The 23,123-nt window shown below is 40.5% G+C and overlaps 1 protein-coding gene across 4 annotated transcripts in view; it reads right to left on the bottom strand.

Annotated features, from left to right (window-relative positions):
* Positions 1-22,783, bottom strand: part of LOC109934742 (lateral signaling target protein 2 homolog) — a 53,320-nt gene extending 30,537 nt beyond the window's left edge. For 3 of the 4 annotated variants that reach the window (XM_048603891.1, XM_048603892.1, XM_048603893.1), the window contains exons 1-2: positions 22,138-22,783; positions 8,082-8,222 (exon numbers count right to left, since the gene is read on the bottom strand). In XM_048603891.1, the coding sequence (XP_048459848.1) occupies positions 8,082-8,222; positions 22,138-22,206 (210 nt within the window). In that variant the 5' untranslated portion in view covers positions 22,207-22,783. Of the gene's footprint in view, positions 1-8,081; positions 8,223-17,337; positions 17,420-22,137 lie in introns of all 4 variants that reach the window. The other variant, XM_048603894.1, reaches the window with a different exon arrangement.
* Positions 22,784-23,123: the final 340 nt, after the last annotated feature.

Genomic DNA, 23,123 nt, shown 5'->3' with positions numbered 1-23,123 from the left:
GGTTGATTAGCGTAACATCTATTGTTGGAAAAGTATTGCATTCAAGTATTAGGGAAGTAATCTCAGAACATTTGGAATTTTATAATCTAATCAAGCAGAGTCAGTATGGCTTCACAAAAGGAAATCATGTTGGACTAGTTTTTTTTGAGGACATTTCAACCACAGTGGATAGAAACTAGTCTGATCCAGGAGGCGTTCAACAAGGTACCTCACAATAAAAGTTGTCATGAAAGCCCATGAGGTGTTTAAGGTAGTATATTGGTATGGATAGCGAATTGGCTCATAAGCAGGAAACAGGAGTTCTCCCCTCATGGGAGACTCTAAGACCAGAGGGCATAGACCCAGAATAAATTTAGTACCAAAATGAGGAGCAATTTATTCTCTCAGGTAGGTGGTGTATAAGGGGTTCTTCATCAGATTAGCAACCTGCAGCCAATACAGTTCACAGGGATCAATGTTTGGACCATAACTGTTTACAATATATTTTAATGACTTGCAGGAAGGAAGTGAATGTGCCAGAGCCAAATAGGATTAGAAGACATAAAAATAAGTGGAAAGGCAGGTTGAGAGATGCAGTACAGACTCTTTACAGAGAGATATTGATAGGTTACATAAGCAGGCCAAAGGTTATCAAATGGAGTACGATGTGGACAAATGTTGTTCATTTTGGAAGGGAGAACAAAACAATATTATTTAAATGGGGAAAAACTGCAGAAGGCTTCAACCCAGATGCAGCAGGTAATCAGGAAGGCTAATGGCATGTTGGCCCTTATTTCAAGGAGGTTGAGTATAGAGTAGGCAAGTCTTACTGCAACAGTATAAGGTGTTGATCAGACCATGTCTGAAGCACTGTGAGCAGTTTTGTTCTCCGTATTTGTGGAAAGATATTATTGCATTGGAGGCAGCTCAGAGAAGGTTCACAAGGATGATCCATGGTATGGAGGGACCGTCTTATGAGCAAAGGCTAAACATGTTGGGATTCTACTCACTGGAATTTAGAAGAATGAGAGGTGATCTCATTGAAACATATAGGATTCCTAAGGGGCTTGACAGGGTAAGTGCTGAGACAAAGTTTTCCCCCTCATTGGAGAGTCTAGGACCCCAGGGTGTAGTCTCAGAATTAAACGGTGTCAATTTAAGACCAAGATGAGGAGCAATTCATCCTCTCAGGTGGGTAGTGTATCTTTGGAATTCTTTGCTGCAGAGAGCTGTGAGGGTAAAGTCCTTGTGTAAATTATAGGCAGAGATAGATAGATTCTGGATCAGTAAGGGATTCGAGGATTACGGGGAAAGGGTAGGAACGTGGACCTGAGGAAAGTCAGATCAGCCATGATCCGAATCAATGGCCGGGCAGGCTTGAAGAAAACTGGGGTTTCGTGGGCAGGGACTCCTGTTCCAAACCTGCCCAGGAATCCTTGAACCCAGAAGAGGAGCAGATAGTCAAAATTGCACCCGCTCTGGTGTCACAGATGTATTCTGATAAATATCCAGCAGACACTTTGAAGGCTAGTGTGATGGGGCAAGACAGAGGAGTGCTTTGGGTAGGTTGGTTGTGGATTGTAGGCAGGCACGTGCAGTACAGCAGACATAGGTCAGTTTAGTACTTACCAAGGGGTTTGAACCCTCAATTATCCAACTTTAAAGGGCTTTTCTTTAGATTGTTCCAGACACAGAAGAGCTGCTCATTGGAATTTTCCATTTTCTTGGCAATTCCCTTGGATTCAGCTATGTTGGCATTTCTGTATGGACTGAACAGCAACTCAAGCCTATACTGTTGTAGTGACTATCCGACCATCAGAATATTTAGGCCAGCAAGTCTGCTGGGAAGACAATTTCTGGTAATTGCTTTCTCTGCACACATTTCCAATTTTGTTGTCAATAGTAATCACAGGAAAACCATTCTCTCCTTCATGACACAGATCAATCGCTTTCCACAACTGTGAGGATCTAAAGATGGAAGTCACATGGCACCAGGTTATAGTCCAACAGGCTTATTTGAAGTCACAAGCTTTCAGAGTGTAGCCCCTTTGTCAGATGGGGAGAAATAGAGGCACACAGACACAGTTTATAGGCAGAGAGATCACTAGGTCATACAAATGGTGCGTGGTGAGTGTCAAATAATATTTGACACTCTGCACACACCAGTTGTACAATCTTTTGATCTCTCTGCCTATAAACTCTGTGTTTATGTGTTTCTCTTTTTCTCCACCTGATGAAGGGGCTAAGCTCTGAAAGCTTGTGACTTCAAATAAACCTGTGGGACTATAACTTGGTGTCATGTGACTTCTGACTTTGTCCACCCCAGTTCAACACTGGCACCTCCATATCTAAATCTACAGAGATAAATCCTTCATGTCACTATAAGTAAATACATGATGATTTTGGATTTCAGTTCTGCTGACACATTGGTATTTTGGATGGAATTTGACTTTTCCATCTACAGGTGCTGACTCACTGGCCATACATCCCCCAACATTTTTGTGCCTTTGTTTCACACATGTTTCAACTCATTCTGCCCCTCCTTCATCATCATGCACACTTTTTTTTGCCTTATCGCACAGACAAACACAAGTAAAAAAGGGGAGATACCCTGATGTTTACTCCATATGAACTGATGGTGAATTATCATCAAGTTGTGTAATGCATAAATTATCTTGCAAATCTTTTGGTGGGTCATATTTCAATGCCATCATCAATAAATGCATGCTCCACATCCTACAGGCTTGACTGACAAAACAACTCAATGTTGTGTTGTGGGATTTAAATTACTTTAGAGTCATCAGGCTCCGTTTAGCTGAACTTTGTAAAGACAGATCGTTGCACCTTAATAAAGCATTCACTGATCTGGAATATAATGCAGTTGGGCAGCACAGTAATTCTTTGGCATATCACAAAGAAGTTTTATATCTGAAAAGGGGTGGAATCACTTCTTATAACTGAAGGCTGCCAGAATCAGACTAACTATATTCCACAAGATTGGAGGGTGTCCCAAACATTGTAAAGCTTTTGCTGCTTTGTCACTTGTTCATTTCATTCTTTGAAATGATTTAAAAAGTGCATCAAGAAAGCACTGATCACCTCATATTGAAATGCTTTGTTCTACACTGCTAGTGTTTAGGCAACACCCTAAGTTGTAGTCAGTTTTAGTGGTTAAGAATGTGAAACTTTACAAAAAGAGATTAAGTTAGACATTTTAAAATGCAAGATAATGTTCTGGATTGTTGGGGCAGGGATATGGGGGGGTTGTGGGGATGAGGGGGTGGTGAGGAAAGAGAGAGAATGAACGAGAGAGAGACAGCAAGCAACAGTGAAGTGCAGAGGTAAGAATAGTGTTAAATCAAACCAACTCTGTCTAGAGACGTGTTCACGTGAAAATTAGTTCACAGTTGTCACAACTTGACAAAAAGACTTAGCTGGTTTTTGGTCATAAGAGACAGATAAAGAAATTACTATCCTGGGATAAGAAGCTATAGCTTCTGCTGTGAACAGCAGAATGGACTGTTTTTGTGGTAACAACTAAGTAGTTTTAAAAAAGTTGGCTTATTATTCGGTAAGAGGAGAGCAGAACTGATGAGATGCTGAAACTTAAGGAACAAGGAGTCACCAAAGTGGGCTATGCTAATGCAAGTCTGTTCTTTACAATTTTCAAAAGACATTGGAAGATTTGACCTGATGTAGAAAGGAGATGTGAGCCTGCTGGAAGTCAGGAGTGCGTCGAGGCTCAAGGTTGCATTGCACCCTGTCGGGACTGTGATAGAAAGTAGTCATGTATCAGGCAGCATATTTTGATTCATTTAATTAGAAGGGTAGAAGTAGCACTTCTTTAAGTTAGTGTATTAGGTGCTTGTTACGGACAGTGTTGGACAGGGGTGGACAAAGTCATAAGTCACACGACCCAGGTCATAGTCCAACAGGTTTATTTGGAATCACACAAGCTTTCGAAGCACAGCCCCTTCATCAGATGCACTGCACCTGATAAGGCTGCGTTACAAAGGCTTGAGAGATTCCAAATAACCCTGTTGGACTATGACTGGGAGTCGTGTGACTTATGACATAGTTGCTTGTTAAATGGTGTTTGATCAATATTGACCTTTGTCTGTTTTTTTATATTAAAAAAACAGACACATAGTAAAAGTCTTAAAATAAGAAACTACCAAAGGTAAGATTTCAGTCAGTAACTGGAAAAACCTTTTTCTTAATCCAAAAATAAAGTATGGATTCTGCAGGGACTGTGACAGTGTGCAAGAAAAGGCATATGGCAGAATACAACACAAACAAACAGCAGCCTGGTGTTGAGACCCACATTAAAAAGACCTTTTTAAAATTGCCCCAGAAGTAGTCCAGTTCTTTCACCCACTCAAGACGCAGTCTAAATGTCCATGATTCAGATTTTGTAGTTAGCAACAAGGGAACAACACTCACTATTGCTGACATCGATTTAAAAAAAAAAAAACCCAAAGTTTTAATGGGCTCTAAGAGTCAGCAACGTCAATTTTAACACCAAATTGAATTTGGCACCTTCTACAGGAGGGTTGTGGGATCCAGAAAAACAGTAAATACAAGGAAGAATGACCAGCACATACACTGAAGAATTTTTGATCTATACAAAATATAGAAATTTAAAAAGCAAGAAAAATGGGATTTTGTACAAACTGTAGAATAAAGATTGGAGCATCCACATGCGGTTTGGGCTTCAATGTGAAGGTGCCCTCTCTAACAACCTTTTAGAAAATTAAAACAAAAAGAAAAAAGCAAAAGCGGGCAGGCCACCTCTACAGGTTTTTGGAAAAGGTTACAGGAGGTTTTTGGTTGCACCTGCACGCAGACAGGCTGGAAACGCCGGGAGGTTTGACTCAAAACTTAGTCACCACCTTCTGTCCTGTTACTGGAAACAGAAATATAGAAGATGGAAGCAGCAGGAGGCCATTCAGCCCCTCAAGCCTGCTCTGGCATTCATTATGATCATGGCTGATCATAGAGCTCAATACCCTAATCCCACCCTCCTCCCATATCCCTTGATCCCTTTAGCCGCAAGACCTATATTTAATTCTGTCTTCAAAAACACAATGTTTTGGTCCGACCACTTTGTGGTTAGGAATTTCACAAGCTCACTGTACTCTGGATGAACGTATTTCTCCTCATCTCAGTCCTAAAAGGTTTACCCCTTATCCTTAAGCTATGGCCCCTGGTTCTGGGCTGCCCCACCATTGGGAACATCCTTCCTCCACATTACCCACCTAGTCCTCTTAGGATTTTATAGGCTTCTAGGAGATCCCTCCTCATTCTTCTAAACTCCAGTGCATACAATCCTTACCGACTCAGTCTCTCCTCATACGTCAGTCCTGCCATCCCAGGAATCAATCAATTTGGTAAAATTTGCAGCACTCCCTCGACAGCAAGAATATCCTTTCTCAGATAAAGAGACCAAAACAGCACACTGTTCCAGGCGAGCCTCACCAATGCCCTGTATAATTGCCATAAGACATTCCTTGTTCCTTGTACTCAAATCCTTTCGCTATGAAGGCCAACATACAGTGTGCCTTCTCCACACTTACTTTCAGTGCATGAGGACACCCAGGTCTCATTGAACGGAGGTGGAGAAGGAGTAAGCAGATAGGCTGAGATGCAGCCCAGATCGATGAGGTTGTTAAATCATTAGTGGTTTTTAAAGTGGGATTATAAATACAAGTTTGTTGTTTTGATAAGTGGCTAGCTACTGACGGGCTGTTATAATTTTGACTGGGTTCTCATGACTAAGTTTTTGTTCTAGTGTGATAGCTGTAACTGATATTTAGAAATTTGTTTTATTTTGGTTTATTTGAACATGGGTCCAGAAATTTGCCCATGGTAGATGCTGGGTGTATTGGATGGGCAGGTGCAAGGACAAAGAATGGTGAGTATGGGGTGCATAGGTTGCCATGATTGAAGCATTTCTGGCGAAATGGATTGGTTTGAGGGTGGGGAGAAAGGAAGGATGTGGAGAAGGTTAGAGGGCCTCATATCTAAACCAAACAACAGGGAAAAAGTCCCAGCGAAGAAAGATGGGCCTTTTAAATAGTCCGCTTCAGCACTCAGCAGCCCACGCCTATCTCCGATCCACATCTGACGGCATCCAACACTCTGCCTCAGACAAAATTTGTTTGGGAACTTGCCTGAAATTTGCCAAACCTCCATCCCAGTTCTCTGGCAAAGAGCAGCTTTTGGAGCAAGGAAACTGCCCGATTTAAGCTACCCACCTTGGGTGCAAAAAAATCCAACTTCATAGATCCAAAAGGGAGGTTCAAGGATTAGATCCATTCTGTATTTTGTCAAATTAGTATTAAACAGGACACCAAGACCAAAATTATTATATCAAAAATATGTTGATCCAACCTAGTGTACAAGAATTGCCACATGTTGCCCCATTGTGCAGTTTAGTAGGGCACCTGGTAGTTAAACATTTAATTGTGTAGCATTTGAAAGGGCACCACCCATTACAATTGTGTGCTATCGAGGAGCAAAGGTGCAGCTCCATTATGTATTTGAGGTGACTTTTCTGGTGTGTATTTCAGAATATAGTGTACTCTTCTGCTTTTCAATGCATTGGCTTTTCAACTCAAAAATGCACATTATTGATGTGACATTGAAGCCTGAGAGTGGGCAGTTTTCATTTACCAATTAATACTTAGATAAATCTTTGACAGGTGGTGCTGTAGCCCTCTTCCTAACATCAGAATCCTTTAAATAAGGCAACAATGCCAGAGTTACACATCATGGCTGACATTCATCAAGATTATCAAATTCCAAATTATAGTGAGGTCACCAGGTTAAGTCAATACACAACGAAGCTTTGGAACACAAAAGGACACTGTTTGCTGGTCGTGGGATTTTGAAAGGGAAACACAATTGGAAAAATCCTGTCAATGTCAAATTTGTCCATTTAAAAGTGGGGAGTATGTCACCAGTTTGATTATTTCAGGCCAATTATCAAACAACTTTAAAATATTTATGGGGCATAAATTATTCAAGTCCACGGTAAGTGAAAGTTGTATGTTAACTGGACTAATCACAATGTTATTTCTACACTTCATCAACAGAAAAATTTACAGTTTAACATGTGGGAGTACTTTGGGAAAATATGGTTTGTGGAAAGGTTTCACTTACATTTCCATCATTCTGCCCCCAGATGCTGCCTGACCCATAGAACACTCCCAGCATATCAATTTGCAACGGTTACATTTTCTTTGAAGAATTTTCTTTGGGCAGCACACAAGGACCTAGGTTCGAATCCAGCCTTGAGTGACTGTGTCGAGTTTGCATATTCTCCCTGTATATGCTTGGGTTTCCTCTGGTTTCCTCCCACAATCCAAAGATGTGCAGATTAGGTGGATTGGCCATGCTAAATTGCCTGTAGTATCCAGGATGTGTAGGCTAGGTGGGTAAGCCATGAGAAATGCAGGATTATGGGGCTATGCCTGCGCAGGATTGCTGTTTGGAGGGTCAGTGCAGACTTGATGGGCTGAATGGCCTCTATTTGCACTGTTGGGATTCTGTGCACTAACTGATTGTCTTCTATTCTAAAAGGAGCAATTAGTTGCTGTACAGAGAATCAACATGATCTGAATGGCTTTCTGTTCTGCAATTATACTATTCCCTTATTACTAAAGTGTACCTGGCAAAAAAAAACTTAGGTTATTTCCATTTTGGTAAAATAACAAAAAGAATGAGAACATAGTTGATGAGAGAGACACACAAAAAAAATTATATAGAGTGGAAAGTAAGCATGAAGACCAAAATTGTTAAAATGTATCTGATGACGATTTGCCAAACTTAGCTGAACAGGGATGTGCAAGCAACAAATGTTGGAAACACTCCAACTGTAATTTTCTACAGTGTTTCAGTTTGTTGTGGAAAACATTTCAATTTACATTTATTTTAGGTGCAATAAAACAAAATGCCAACAGTAAATGACTCTTGAATGCAACGGAGGACGTAACCTCCACTATGGAAACTGTTTAAAATTCAATGTAATTTGCTTCTAAGAGAGAGTGTTCAAAATAAAAGTTAGGTTAGCTCTACCATACAGGATCTAAGTCACTGACCTGTCTAGCTCGAAGATTATTTAGTTGTGCCATGTATTGTTGGGGGTCATTGTGAAGATTGACATTATTCAACTCCATCATAACTTGAGTCACCTCCTTATCTGCATAGAAGAATTGAGCCAACGGATGTGGGTTGGACCTCTGAAAATATACAAAACACCACCGTCAAAATATAGAAATGGTGAAAGGAGATTATCTCATTGCAACAACCTATTGTAGCACGTGAAGAAACAAGTAAACATTCGCACTGGTTCATAGCATTAGGATCCTGACTCTTCAGTGATCAACCAATAATTACAAGCTCATTGGAATTCATTTTGTAGCAGAGTGAAAAATTCTGAATGTAGTGGAACTAGTTTGAGAGTTATCTGCAAGCATGCATACTCCAAATAAGCAAACAGAAAAGTTTTAAGATAACAAGGTGTAGAGCTGGATGAACACAGCAGGCCAAGCAGCATCAGAGGAGCAGGAAGACTGACGTTTAGGGCCTAGACCCTTCTTCAGAAATGGGGGAGGGGAAGGGGGCTCTGAAATAAATAGAAGAGAGGGGGAGGCGGATAGAAGATGGATAGAAGAGAAGATAGGTGGAGAGGAGACAGACAGGTCAAAGAGGCGGGGATGGAGCCAGTAAAGGTGTATGTAGGTGGGGAGTTAGGGAGGAGATAGGTCAGTCCAGGGAGGACGGACAGGTCAAGGGGGTGGGATGAGGTTAGTAGGTAGGAGATGGGGGTGGGGCTGGAGGTGGGAGGAAGGACAGGTTAGGGAGGTGGGGACGAGCTGGGCTGGTTTTGGGATGCGGTAGTGGGAGGGGAGATAAGTACTACACCTGCCCCTACACCTCCCCCCCACTCCCATCCCAGGCCCCAGGAAGACTTTCCACATCAAGCAGATGTTCACCTGCACATCTGCTAATGTGGTATACTGCATCCGCTGTTCCCGTTGTGGCCTCCTCTACATCGGGGAAACCAAGCAGAGGCTTGGGGATCGATTTGCAGAACACCTACGCTCGGCTCGCACTAAACAACTGCACCTCCCAGTCGCGAACCATTTCAACTCCCCCTCCCATTCCTCAGACGACATGTCCATCCTGGGCCTCCTGCAGTGCCACAATGATGCCACCTGAAGGTTGCAGGAACAGCAACTCATATTCCGCTTGGGAACCCTGCAGCCCAATGGTATCAATGTGGACTTCACAAGCTTCAAAATCTCCCCTCCCCCTACGGCATCCCAAAACCAGCCCAGCTCATCCCCGCCTTCCTAACCTGTCCTTCCTCCCACCTATCCCCTCCCCCCACCCCCAGCCCCCCTCCCCTCATCCCGCCCCCTTGACCTGTCCGTCCTCCCTGGACTGACCTATCTCCTCCCTAACTCCCCACCTACACTCACCTTTACTAGGTCCATCCCCGCCTCTTTGACCTGTCTGTCTCCTCTCCACCTATCTTCTCCTCTATCCATCTTCTATCCGCCTCCCCCTCTCCCTATTTATTTCGGAACCCCCGTCCCCTCCCCCATTTCTGAAGGGTCTAGGCCCGAAACGTCAGCTTTCCTGCTCCTCTGATGTTGCTTGGCCTGCCGTGTTCATCCAGCTCTACACCTTGTTATCTCAGATTCTCCAGCATATGCAGTTCCTACTATCTCAGAAAAGTTTTAACTTGACCTTTATTTCATCCAAAGCTATTAAATTTACATTCTTTATAAAAAGGTGCATTATTCACTCCCATTCACCTGTTACTTCTTCAGAAGCAAACTGAAAATGGAAAAACCATTTCTCCTGTGGAAACTGTAAATCTATAATGCGGAACACAGGCTCTGCCGGTCTGTCCAGGTTGTCTCAGCAAATGGAAAAATAGAGAATATTAATTTGTACGGGATTACCAATGCTCAGCAGGAAAAACAAGACTAACCAAATTTTGGAAACATGACAGCAATCCTACCAAAGCAAATCAGCACTTCAGATTTTATGCATTACATAGATAGAAATCTTAGATAATTGAAGCTTCTTCCAAGCAATTTACTGTACCCCTTTCTCTCAATTTGAGAAATATTTGGAAGCATTATTAAAACAAATAAATTAAAAACATTGGATTGTTTTACTTTGTGATTCTCTGATGGAGAAATCAACAGATCAGATTGACAGTACAGTCAATATTAAATGTTGAAAGAATCAAAACTTATTTTATTTTGTACTTCCTCCCTAGGACAGTTTTAACTTATTTCCAGATCCTCAATCTTTCAACTGAGCTATAAATTAACATCTCAAACTAATGCATCCAGACTATTCTTCCACTATCTGAAATTGAAATTAGCCAATGCTCTCCAGTGCCTGAATTCTCTTCACCACAAATCACAAAGCCTCTCAAAGCTCACCTTGTTGATGAGACACACCTCTTGTTCTCCAAACTCCTCTTACTTTACAGTTACTCATTTGGCTTCCCTTCCTGGCTCCCACCTTAGCTGATGTTTTTAAGCGATCGTTTCTCCTCAGTGTCCTTTCATCTTCCCCTTAAAAAAATTTTCTGTCATCACCACACTTTTCAGAGAAAACCAAACAAAAGACATGGCTCTGTTGTTACAAAGTACCACCTGTCTTAAACCTCTCTGTGCATCGGTGGGGCCACACCAGAGTACTCTGCACAATTTTGGTTTCTTTTCCCAAGTAAAGGCACACTTGCTCCAAAAAAAAAATGAGGCTGATTCCTGTTATTTTCTCATTTCTTATGATGAGACTATGAAGAGGGTAGATCTAAATTCCTTGGTATTTACAAGAATGAGAAATGATCATATCAGGACATGATATTATGAGGTTTGTTGGGATAGATGCTGAGAAATGTTTATCCTGGCTAGGAATACAGAATACAGAATACAGAATCACTCTCTCAGAATAAAGGGCTGGCTACTTAACACAAAGGGAAATGTCTCCTCTCACAGTGTTGTGAATTTTTGGAATTTCACCCCACCCCCTCCAAAGAGCTGTGGATGCTCAGTCATTGAATATATTAAAAGATAAAACCCATCAGGTTCTTGGGATTGTGGAAATTAAGGGATATTGGTAGAGTACATGGTAATTGAGTTGAAGTGGAAGGTCAGCCATGATCCTATTGAATGACTGAGCCCTTTGAAGCCTACACGTTGCCTCATTCAGTATACTGGATTGGAATGTAATCCAATATATTCCACCCATGTAAATTATGTTTCCTCTTTTAAGATGCTTCTTAAAAGCTATTGTTTTGATGAAGCTTTTGATTACCTATCCTAGATTGACTCAGTATTAAGATTTTGTTCGCTAATGCTCTTGTGAAGTATCAAGGGACATTTTGTTAGAAGTTATACAACTGCAAATATTGTGATTGTTGAGATATCTAAAGCAGTGTAAGTAACCAAAAGAGCTTTCAAATATTTCTAGATCTAACTGTCATAATCAGTAATATTTACTAGGAGGATAAGTAATTTAACTGCAGCAGATTAAAAACTAGATGCTTCTAATATTTTACACAGGAAAATATGTCACATTTTCAATCACTTTTCATGAAGATGTTTAATTGTATTAATTTCAAAACAAAATTTTCAGTGTTGCAAAGTATAAACTTCATCACCAGGTTTTTGCAGTGACTTTGTGGTAGCGCACATATGAGAGTCAGGAGGTTGTGGGGTCAGATTTACTCCCATGAATATGGTATACAGTCAGTGCTGAAAGTCCAGTAGAGTACTGGAAGGGTACTGCACTGTCGGAGCATTACCTTTCCTGATCAGATTTTCAATCACCTACTTAGTGCTACTGGGGATTTTATCCCACACATTTGCAAAAGAAAGTCACAAGTGAGCTACCCTGTCCACAATTTAAGATTCCATAATTGGTGGCAAAGTGCTTGAGATTTCTTGAAGTATGAAAAGTGTTCTATTAATTCAAACCTCTTGTTGCAGCTTGGGTGGATAGATTTTTGATGATGCCATGACAATATTCTGTGATTCATTTTACATACTGGATTGGAAGTTGATTTTGGAAATATAAGATCCACTACTTTAACGTAATGTTTGTTCTCAATGCAAACATCAAAATGGTCAGTGTAGGTGATACAAGGACACTCTGGAGAAGAACCTTACAGGATTCTACATTGCAGACCACCTTTCTTGTGAAAGCACTGTAGCTGACTGGTCCATGTGGAAGCAAGTACTGAAATTTGGTTCAGTGTGCTTTAGGTCATTATGCCAAACTCACAACATCAAACATGCCCAGAGTAATGCCAGAGTTGCACAAGTTGGCTCACACACTGACGACATAAACTGGTACGGACATACAGTGACATGGCAATCTCTCAGACTCTGTGCCGAGGAGGAGCTTCAGAAGACAATGGCTTAGATGTGCTTAAATAATGAGGCATCTACTTCCTTGCTCTTAAAATATACACATCCATTGAATTACCATGAACATGAAACAAATGAAATCCTTGCAAAGTTCTCAACAAGTTTTTAAAAATAAAGAACCACTACCAACTGGCAGGAGTACAAAGTATGCTGGTGTATGTGTTTTTGAAACAGCTTTGTTGTATCAGCATTTACAATTTACACTGAAACACACATATTGGTATCAAATCGAAAAAAAATACAGGTTGCTTGGTTCCAAGTATCATGTTATGAAAACATTGCTGTATTTTCAACTTGAACCAAAACTGGTTGAATGTAATGGCTAACAGCCCAGGATAACAATCATTTAAGAAATATACTACACAATTCACAATACTTTTGATCGCACGTCCTTCCAATATACATTATTTATATCTCCAAAAAGCTAACATACAGTTCAGTACCATTGCGGAACAGAAGTACTAATAATGATGTTAGCATGATCCTAATGAGAAAATAACAGAGGGAGTGAAGAATAATGGGAGGAGGTTACACATAATTGAAAAGAAAATGAATGCTAAATGCTTGAAGTCTAAAAATCAGAAATAGCTGAAAATACGCACATTGTGTTGGGCACTGATCAGAAACTGAAAACCACATTTGCATTTCCATAGATAGAACTGAGAGGCCAATAAGCTAACGGCTGGAATGATGCAACATCTGCTTTAACTAAAAGCACAGAACTATTGATTTCATAAAAGACCTGAGTAAATGAATATATAGATACATAGCTAACATGACAAAAGGTTCATCTAAACATGGAAACTCCAAGTATGCATGTCTTTTTGTTGATAAAATATACTTTGCTCTAATTACAGAATCATAGAGCTGTACAGCATGGAAACAGGCCCTTCTGTCCAACTTGTCCATGCTGAACAGATATCCTAAATTAATCTAGTCCCATTAGCCAGTATTTGGCCCATATCCCTCTAAACCCTTCCTATTCAGATACCCATCCAGCTGCCTTTTAAATGTTGTAATTGTACCAGCCTCCACCACTTCTTCTGGCAGCTCATTCCATACGTGCACCACCCTCTGCGTGAAAATGTTGCCCTTCAGGTCCCTTTTATAGCTTTCCCCTCTCACCTTAAACCAATGCCCTCTAGTTTTGGACTGACTACCACCCCCCCCCAACCCCGCAACCCCAGTCTGTTGCCAGGCCATATTTTCTAATACATTTACTGCAGTATGGTTTCAGTTGCCCAGATTCCAGTCACTTCATGATCCATTTTAGATCTTCTCCTTCCTAAGCCTCATGTCATCTATCACTGTTGGTGCACACGTTCTCCAATTATTCTTCAACTCTTGTTCACTGACAGTGATTGGTAATGACCCTTCAAGATACCACGTCCGTCACAATTTTCAACTCCTTTTACAAAGGAAGGGCCGTCCTGGTTCGCCCCAATCTATCAGCCATTGTGTTTGTTAGATCAACATCCCCCTCCCATAAAAAAGGTGCTACCAAGCACACGTCATTGTTCTCCAATCTGTTATGAGAGCCACGACTCAATACTTTACATACCTCTCCACCGCTGCAACTCAGATGCAACACTTGCCCATTCAATTACACTTTCAGAGAATGACCCCATCCATTCCTTCCACATAAAACATGTAATCAAGTAATCAGGTTTGATACACTCATCATTCAGTGCAATCTCCTATTCAACCAGGATTAGGAGATGGCTTAGCAAAACAATCGTGGTCTGTTTTAACCTGGGCTTCCCCTAGACTTAATCCTAGAGCTCCCTTTCTCATTTCTGCTCTAGTCTCTCGCTGTAGCCTGAATTTAATAGAAGCTTCGGTAAGTGTCACATCTTTCTCTTAGATTCTGGAGTCCTCTGGTCTAAACATTCTTCTAATTTGATGCTCCATTTCCTTACAGCAAGGAGCAATGGTGGTAGGGGAAAACCAGCTTTTCAATATTTTGGGAAGGGAGAAGGAACACTGATGTTCCAGTTAAAAAGTTTCGTTGGAATGCCAGTCCCACCTGAAGGAGCAGGATATTTAATGAAACCCTGTATACCACAAGCTAGACCAGTCACTATTAGAACTAATACTGCCACTTTAATTTTACATTTGTAGCAGCAAATACCCTTGGGTGGGTCCTTTGGCATCTTAAAAATGTTGTTTTCATTGCCTTAAGGTTCTTTTTTCAAAAAAAGTCCTGTATTTTCTTTTATTCAGTTCATTCAGCATCTCCACTTATTATCTCTAACAGGAGCATCTGTTATTTGACCTTTTTCCCCCAATTTATTAAAATCTTCATTTACACTGGAGTTTTCCATTTGGAGAAGATCAATTGTAAGCCTGTACCCATGGCTTTAATAATACCAGAATGTGGGAGGGAAAAAGCAACAGTTATCATCTCAGTGTGCTTTCAATCAGTTGTATAACTGAGATCCAGAATTTGCCATGTCCGTGGCTGGAAATGAACAACAATGGATGCAAGTTTTGGCTTGCTGCAATAAACTTCACAACAAAAGCTACTGATATACCAAATCTGACAGAGTGCAATACATTGTGAACCAGGAAGCTTTCTCCAGTGACAATCTAAATGTAGATTCATGCTGATAGCCAGTCAGACACAAGGTATTGGCTTGGTTTCCACAGGTTTTTTTTAAAAAAAAACAACTTGGAAAACCAGACTGCAAAAAAATCCTAAACAACAAGAATTATATGCCACAACAAATTGCCTGTAGTGTTTTGGAGGATTGGTAGTGTGCTATGTCAAATGACAAGGAGTTTAACAACATAATGTTAAATAAATATCCCTGGACTATGTTTCACAATGACCAAGATATATTTTATGGCCTAGTGGCAACCATTATCCTCTCTAAGTTATCAGAGTTCTAAACACCCTGTTCTTCTACCAAAAAAAAAATCTGCAATTGTTTAAACACCATTACACAATACAGCTGCGCAGAAATGTTCACAGTGCTATCTTTCTGACGTAAAACAGACATATTATAATAACCTGTTTAAACACCTTTATTACACACACACCCTGTTGACATTTCCAACTTCCTTTTAAAGGGTTCAGAAAAGATTTATAGGATGTTGCCAGGGTTGGAGGGTTTGAGCTATAGGGAGAGGCTGAATAGACTGGAGCTATTTTCTCTGGAGAGGCGAAGGCTGAGGGGTGACCTTATAGAAGATTATAAAACCATGAGGGGCATGGATAGGGTGAATAACCAAGGTCATTTCCCTGGGGTGGGGGAGCCCAAAACTAGAGGGCATAGGTTTTAAGAGAGAGGGGCAAGATTTAGAAAAAGGGACCTAAAGGGCAACTTTTTCCACGCAGAAGTTGGTGCATGTATGCAATGAGTTGCCAAAGGAAGTGGTGGAGACTGGTCTAATTACAACATTTGAAAGGCTTCTGGATGGATACAGAAGAGGGAAATGGGCCAAATGTTGGCAAATGGGACCAGATTTATGGAGGATATCTGGTCAGCATGGACGAGTTAGACAAAAGTGTCTGTTTCCGTGCTGTATAGCTCTAATATTTTAAAGCAGGAATCTGTAAATACTGTCCTAAACAGTGAGGAAAGAAAGCACCACCATGGTTTTAACAAGTAACAAAGCCCATCAGAAACTGACAGACCCTTGGAAACTGAGAAAGTGTGCTTTCACACTGTCACACACTTACAGAAAATTCACACTTCAAACAGCTGTTCCTATGCACAATTTTAGAAGGAGGCATGTAAAAGAGATAATCATTTCCCTTTCAAGTCATCTTTGATGTTGTTGGGCTTGATGGTTTCTGTCTTATTTCACATTTTCTGCATCCACAGAATTTGTAGTGACTTTCCGTGCTGTGACCACCACCCCATACACAAGCTAAGAGTCATCATTATATTTCAAACAGATTTCAACATCTGACAATGATAATAACACATACTTGATTTCTTTAGTACAGAGGCATCAATCAACACCCCGTCCACAGGGTTAATGGCCAGCAAAACAAAGTGCTATGCCTAAAATTGATGCTTGACAAAATTTGGAAATGGAACTTTTTCCAACTACTCCAACATGGATATACCCTTCAGGTCAGTTGCCTAACAAGAAAGGGCTCTTTCACTGTTCCAGCGTGTTTCTGACCTCTTCATACAGCAACCTTGCTTTCTAACTTCCAACTGAAATTTACAATTTAAAGCCCACTGCGAAAGGTCTTGCAATATTCATTCAATCTGACGTCTCAGTCTGAAGTAAACAAAATAATTTTGCACAAGGTACTAATAGCATCCATCTGGACGGGATTCAAACCTAGGTCTCAGAATTTTGTTGAGTACCCTCAACACACTGATTGCAATGGAATGAGAGAAGGCCCCACCAGTAGTTTCTCAAGGGCAACCACGGATAGGTAACAAATGCTAAATTTGCTAGAGACACCACACATCTAGAGAACATTTTGATAGAAAAGCTAATGTGCTGCCTCTAAAAAAGTTGATTAAGAACTTTTTTTTTGCGAAATTGATGAGATAGGTTGTTGACTTGCTTGCCGAGCTGGCTTGTTTTTGTTCAGACATTTCATCACCATGCTAGGTGACATCAGTGGAGTAGAATAACATTGCTTCATTGGAGGCTCCACTGATGATGTTACCTAGCATGGCGATGAAACGTCTGAACAAGAACAAGCCAGCTCCGCGAGCAAGTCAACAACCTCATCCACCACCCAAGCTACAGATCTTTGCCAAAACTATAGACCCAAACTCCAATGCTATTTTAAAGAAAGTACATCTACCTTTCATTCTCAGAGGTTTGAATTCATTACACGTATATTATATTCAAATTAAGACATTCCAAACTAAGGCATTCAAATCTGCACAAAGAAGACATGCAATCAAATGACACATACACTTCTCAGAGAAGGTTTGCTCAATTCATTCCAGCGATGATGTGCTTATCTCATGAAAGGTTGAGCAGGTTAGGCCTATATCCTTTGGAGTTAAGAATGATAAGGTAATATTATTAAAACAAAGATCCTGAGGGGTTTAATAAAGTGAATATTGCGAGGAGGCTTCCTCTTGTGTGGAAGACTGAATCTACTGGGGAACACAGTTTACCAAGTCTCCCTTTTACAGCAGAGATGAGGAGAAATTTCTTCTTTCAGTGATTTGGCAGTCTGTGCAATTCACTTCCCTAGAAAGTAGGGGCATCTAAGTCATGGAATATATTCAAAGCTGAGATGGAAAACACTTCGATTGGACAAAGGAATCAAGGATTATGGGGACAAGGAGGAAAGTGGAGCAGAGACCAGAATCAGATCCACAAAGATCTTATTGAGTGGAGGAGTGGGCTAACGGGCTGTATGGCCTACTCCTGTTCCTAATTTATAGGTTTGTAAATGAGGAATGGAACTTGAAGTCATGTGACAGGTTTAACTTCATGATACAAAGATGGTTAAGTGGTGGGAATACCCAAACATGTCCCGTGAAATAAAATTTTATTAAACACAGAAAAAATACATACAATCAATTGACATGTTCTTTTGACTAATCAGTAACAGAACACTTGTGCATCACTTGTGGAAATTTGCATAATCCCAAACCATTCCCCCTCCTTTCCAACATGCACTGACAATGAAAAATGAACAAACTGGCTTTTGGTGTACTTCAGCCAGTTTTCATTGGCCAATTCTAAATTTGTATTCACACCCCTGGTGACAAGTTGAGAATCTACCCAAAGGTGTTTCAAGAATTTTGGCTCTAGCTGGTAACAGGATTAGCTAAAATACCACATATTGACTGCAATATTGTTGCGACCTGTACGATCATTTAAAGTGATTCAGAACTCACCACATTAAGAGACAGGTAATCATCAGACTGCCTACTTTCCAGACTCTATAATCATTAACCAAAAATGCAGAGTGTTAGTGAACTAACACAGTCTTTTACCTTCTTCAAACTGCCTGCATGCTTTCAGAGTTAAGGAAGTGTCCTAAGCAACTCATGATCTATTAGTTGATTGACATTGACCATTCTCCTGATACTCTCTTTTGTAGGATTCCTTCTTTGTCACTTTGGTTGAACTGTTGCTCTAATCCTCCATCCAACAACAAGTCAGGATGAGGGCCTCCTATTTCTGGTTTTGATTGTGGCCTAACCAATTCCTAATCAAACTTTACTCGTTTGCCTAGTTGAACTGGTTCTTATCTTAAAGAACTTTTCACTTCCTTTAAACAAGCCTGTTGTGGAAAACCACATAACTGTGCTAATGCCATTCTTTCTGTAGCTACACTGAACACTTTTTGCTGAAATTCTACTGAATCCCTCCTCCAGACATCTTTAACTGTTGTACCGATGATTGGATAAGTGCTCCTTCCTGCTCATCCCTCAACTTGGAAAGATGTTTAACAATTAACCATGCTTAAAATGTCCATTTATCCCTTACTTTTAAATAGTTCATCTCCTCTTCAATTCCCCTTCCACTCTATCCTGTCATCTCTGACCTATGTTATTCCAATCACACCCATCTTATCTTGAGCAACAGTACTCTTTTTCTCTTGGGCTTTACTAATAAGCTTCAATAATAACCAACATTAATGTTAGCTCAACCTGCTTTATGGTTCAAGATGCACATGTTGCCATGCTGAATGGGAGGGGAAGGGAGTTGGCACTTAGGTCGGGGACTATGTCAGAACCCTAGTTGGTGTAGCAATCCACACATATATTAAATCTACCTTCACACCCCTCCCCCTACATTTACTTGGGCTCCTGTAGTGAAGACTACAGATGTCCATAGTCACCAATTATAAAACCACTGCTTCCATTAGACTCAGGTTTATCTGTGACTTGCTTAGAAAGTCAGCCCTATAAAAATCTTCTATCTCTTCTAGTTGTAGGACTATTTAGAAACATTCACAGCCTGGTTTCTGACGGGTGAGAGCCAACAGTCAAAAACCTCACTTTTCAACAAGAAAGCAATTGAATATTAAAACGATCACAATAGTACCCAATGTGGAAAATGAAAACACTACAATGAGGTCCTTTCTTTTTATGGTTTGGTGTGATGGCACATTGTTGGAAAGAATAGGCTGACCTTTACTGCTTGGCCAGTAACGCATTAGCTGATTTAAAAGATCTAAATGAATTCTAGAATAGAAATGTGGTCCTCCACTCGATACACCCAATCTATGAACTACATAATTAGTTTTAAAGAGAGAGTTTGGAAAAAATGGTGCAATGGACCTTGTGGGATGACAGCTACTGTCTCTGTGATGAGTAATCCACCTCATTCACAGTACAGTGTAGAACTCTGATTAGTTGTACGAATGGGGAACCAACTTATTGTACAGTTTTCCAGCCTGCAACTTCATTTCTGCTTCTGACTTTTCCAATTAACAAAGGAAAGTCTATGCATGTTAAAAAAAAAAGAGTTTATGCAGTCGTCTAATGTGAGAAAAAAATTATAGTTACCTGTGGCATGAATGGAAGCAGCAATTTTTTAAAAATTATTTGCAATAAGCTATACAGTGTCACAACAAAACAGTGGAAAGTTAGATTTTGTGATGGGTCAGCGTGGCACCAAAAGTCAGCTCACATTACAATGCTGTACCCAGAAGGGTCTTAATGTTTACAGAACCATTATAAAATTAAACGTAAAAACACATATTTTTTATAAACATCCAAAATCAAAAATCAACACACTCAGGTCTGACAGCATCTTTAGAAAGAGGAAAAACCAATATTAATAGTCAAAGTGATCACCTCTAAGAATTGTTAAAGTGATGGGCTTGAAATCTCTGAATTTTCGTGCAGCAATTAATATAGAAATGTAGTGTAATTAAATATTAAATGCTGACATGGGAGGAAGCATTAAAACAAGCCTAAACATAGCATAGTTTGATCACTACGTCTGGTGATTCAGAAACATGAATGATGGGTCTTATTTGCATTTCAGGTAATTATGCAAATTATAATGATAAAAGCTTAAGAATTATAACAAAATTAATTTATTCTTTCTTTACATACAGATTCAGATAAACTATGAGATATGTTGGTAGATTATTCCCGGTCCAATTGCACAATCCTATTGTAATGTCACCTGGACTGAATTGGAATGCAACCTGTCCACCATTTAGATTTTGTAATCACAGACATGTGATTATACACATGTGCAGTAGGTGGGATTTCAACCCAGGCTTTCTAGCCCAGATGTGCGGACACTATCACTGTACCACAAAACCTTTTAAAAGTGCACCCTAAATTGGATTTAGCACCCCAGTGGGAAGGAAACTACAAAGTAATCAGATGTGCTCTCAAATGGCAATCTACATGTGGGGCAAGTTTCTATGTCCCAGCCAGAGGCCTGGGTTCAAATCCTACCAGTGTCAGAAAAGTTCTCAAATGTGGGGCAAAAGCAATATTTGGGTTTAGTTAAAGGATACCCCTCAACCAAAATTGACCCTCAACCCCCGTTAAACTCCCAATGGTCAGGTACCATGATGACTCTTATCTTGACTCACACATGGAAAGTTTACTTGGTGAAGATACTGAGAGCCAATTGTTTCTTGTGGAACTCTGCCAAGCAATATTGCAGCAGGAGGAGGGTGAATAAAGGAGTGTTGGAGGTGGGGGTGGAAAAAGGAGAGAGAGAAGAGGAGTGTTGGGGGTGGGGGTGGTGGGGAAAGGTTTTAGTTACATTGAAACAACTAATTACATACACATTATATATAGTTACGTGGCTGGCCAACAAGAGACAGCAGCTAAAACACACTAAGCAAAATCTTGCAAAAATCTCCAAACTTAAATGAACTAAATTCACCAAAAGACAAATTAGACAGCTTTTCCCAAAACTCATCACACACAAAACCTAGAACAAAGAACCATGGTAGATGTATGCTGAATGGTTCAATCTGAAAGTTTAAGTGAAGTGAAATTACAGTTAAGTTAAAGATCAGGAAAACGAATGTGATTACTGCACAATTACCAACACACCATGATTTCTTTTTGTATCAGACAGGCAACTGAAGTGATTCAAGAGACAGATGCAAATATTAATTTACTTGAAGTGACCTGGAATCTTGGATTGCAGCCTGGTTCTAATGGAATCATCGTAAAGAAATTAACTTCCTTTTGATTTGTTGCCTGCTCCCAAATGAGATATTATTTCTACTAAAATAGGATTACAATTTTGTAAATTGTAACTTGGTGTGCAGAATTAGATTAACGATTAATTGGCTTCAAGCCTTCCAAAACTTATATTTGCCAAATTTATAATTTTTGGAAGGTGTTGCAGCATGTCTGATTTGAATGCATTACTGATCAAGCAATGAATGCATTGAATGTAGTCTAGGCACTTTCCAACAGTAGGAAAAGGAAGCAGATAAGAATCAAAGAGAGAACCCATAATCTGTGGCTGCTATGACACACTTAGGGAGTGCACCATAGAACTTAATGAGGAGATTTTGTTGTGTGGAGAAAACAATATTAAATTCCTCAGTAGCTGCTGAATAAAAGTGAGATCACTCACCATTTTAACAGACTGCTAATCTGCAGAGTAGAATTCTAACTGAGAGTTTATAAAAGAGAAGAATGAAAAGCAAAGGAAGGTCAGAAAATGTTAGAAACAAGTTTTTAAAACTATAGCTGAGAAGAGTGGAATGCCAAGGTGGGAAGATTGAGTGCAGAATATATAATATTGAATACTCTCTTACTTTGGGTTTGTGCAGCCATCTCCTCAACACAGCAGGCAGCATGTTCAATTGCTCCACGTTGGTGTGCATTCAAAACTGACACTTAAAACAGATGGATCCACAGCCCAGATTTCTGTAACCTCTAATCTGCTTCAGTTTTTCCATCAGACACTTTTTCAAGCATCGTGACATTTCTCAATCACCTCCATTGACCTATCACGCTGTCGTCTCTTGCTTCAACAGGTTTCCAACTGTTTCAGTACAATCCCTTGGGCAGACTGGTAATTCTTCAGCCTATACACACTGGCAACTTGTCCTTTTCACAAAGGCAAGTGGTGAGCTGTCTCTCTCTCACTCTCTTCCCCACCCACACTCACGCAAGTAGATTGAACTCCTCACTCTTTCTCGAACAGGCTGACAATTCTTCCTCACTGTTGCTTGAGTGGGTTAGTGATTCTTAACCTGGCGAGACATGTTCTTCTCTCAGCGGGAGGGATGGTCCACTGTATTCACTGTCGGACGCTGTGATATCTCAGTCTGCTGTTACCCACTGAGAAAGTTGCTTGTGATGAAGCTGGCCCTTCAGTCCATCTCTCTGCTAGCCCTGGATTCTGGCATGATGAGCTTAACCCGTAGTCCCTTCCGTCTTCACTCTGTGTTGCCGGCCCACCTGACGCACTTACCTACCTTAATCATAATTTACGTGCTGACGTAGCTACCTTAGCCCCGCCTTCCAGGGGGCCTGGCTCCGCCCCAAAGTGGGTGCAGGTAAGGGAGAGGGAACATGCGCATTGGGCATAGCAAGTTTCCCAACACCTGGTACCATTCCATTGCTCATATTCAGGCAGCAATTAGCTGCAGTTTCCAATTATAAGGCAAGGTGAGACCCGGATTCTGTGAAATAATCAGTCTCCACAGCAGGCTGTTCTTTCCTTAACCAGGCTGCAGCAAGGTCCTGTGTGTGTGTGTGTCTCAGAGACTAAGAGCCAGGCTGCAGCATAGTCCTG

This window comes from Rhincodon typus, chromosome 12, assembly GCF_021869965.1.
Source record: "Rhincodon typus isolate 14 chromosome 12, sRhiTyp1.1, whole genome shotgun sequence".
Classification (NCBI taxonomy): Eukaryota; Metazoa; Chordata; class Chondrichthyes; order Orectolobiformes; family Rhincodontidae; genus Rhincodon; species Rhincodon typus.
The sequence above is the reverse complement of the archived record's forward strand: the minus strand, read 5'-3'. Positions and strand labels throughout refer to the sequence as shown.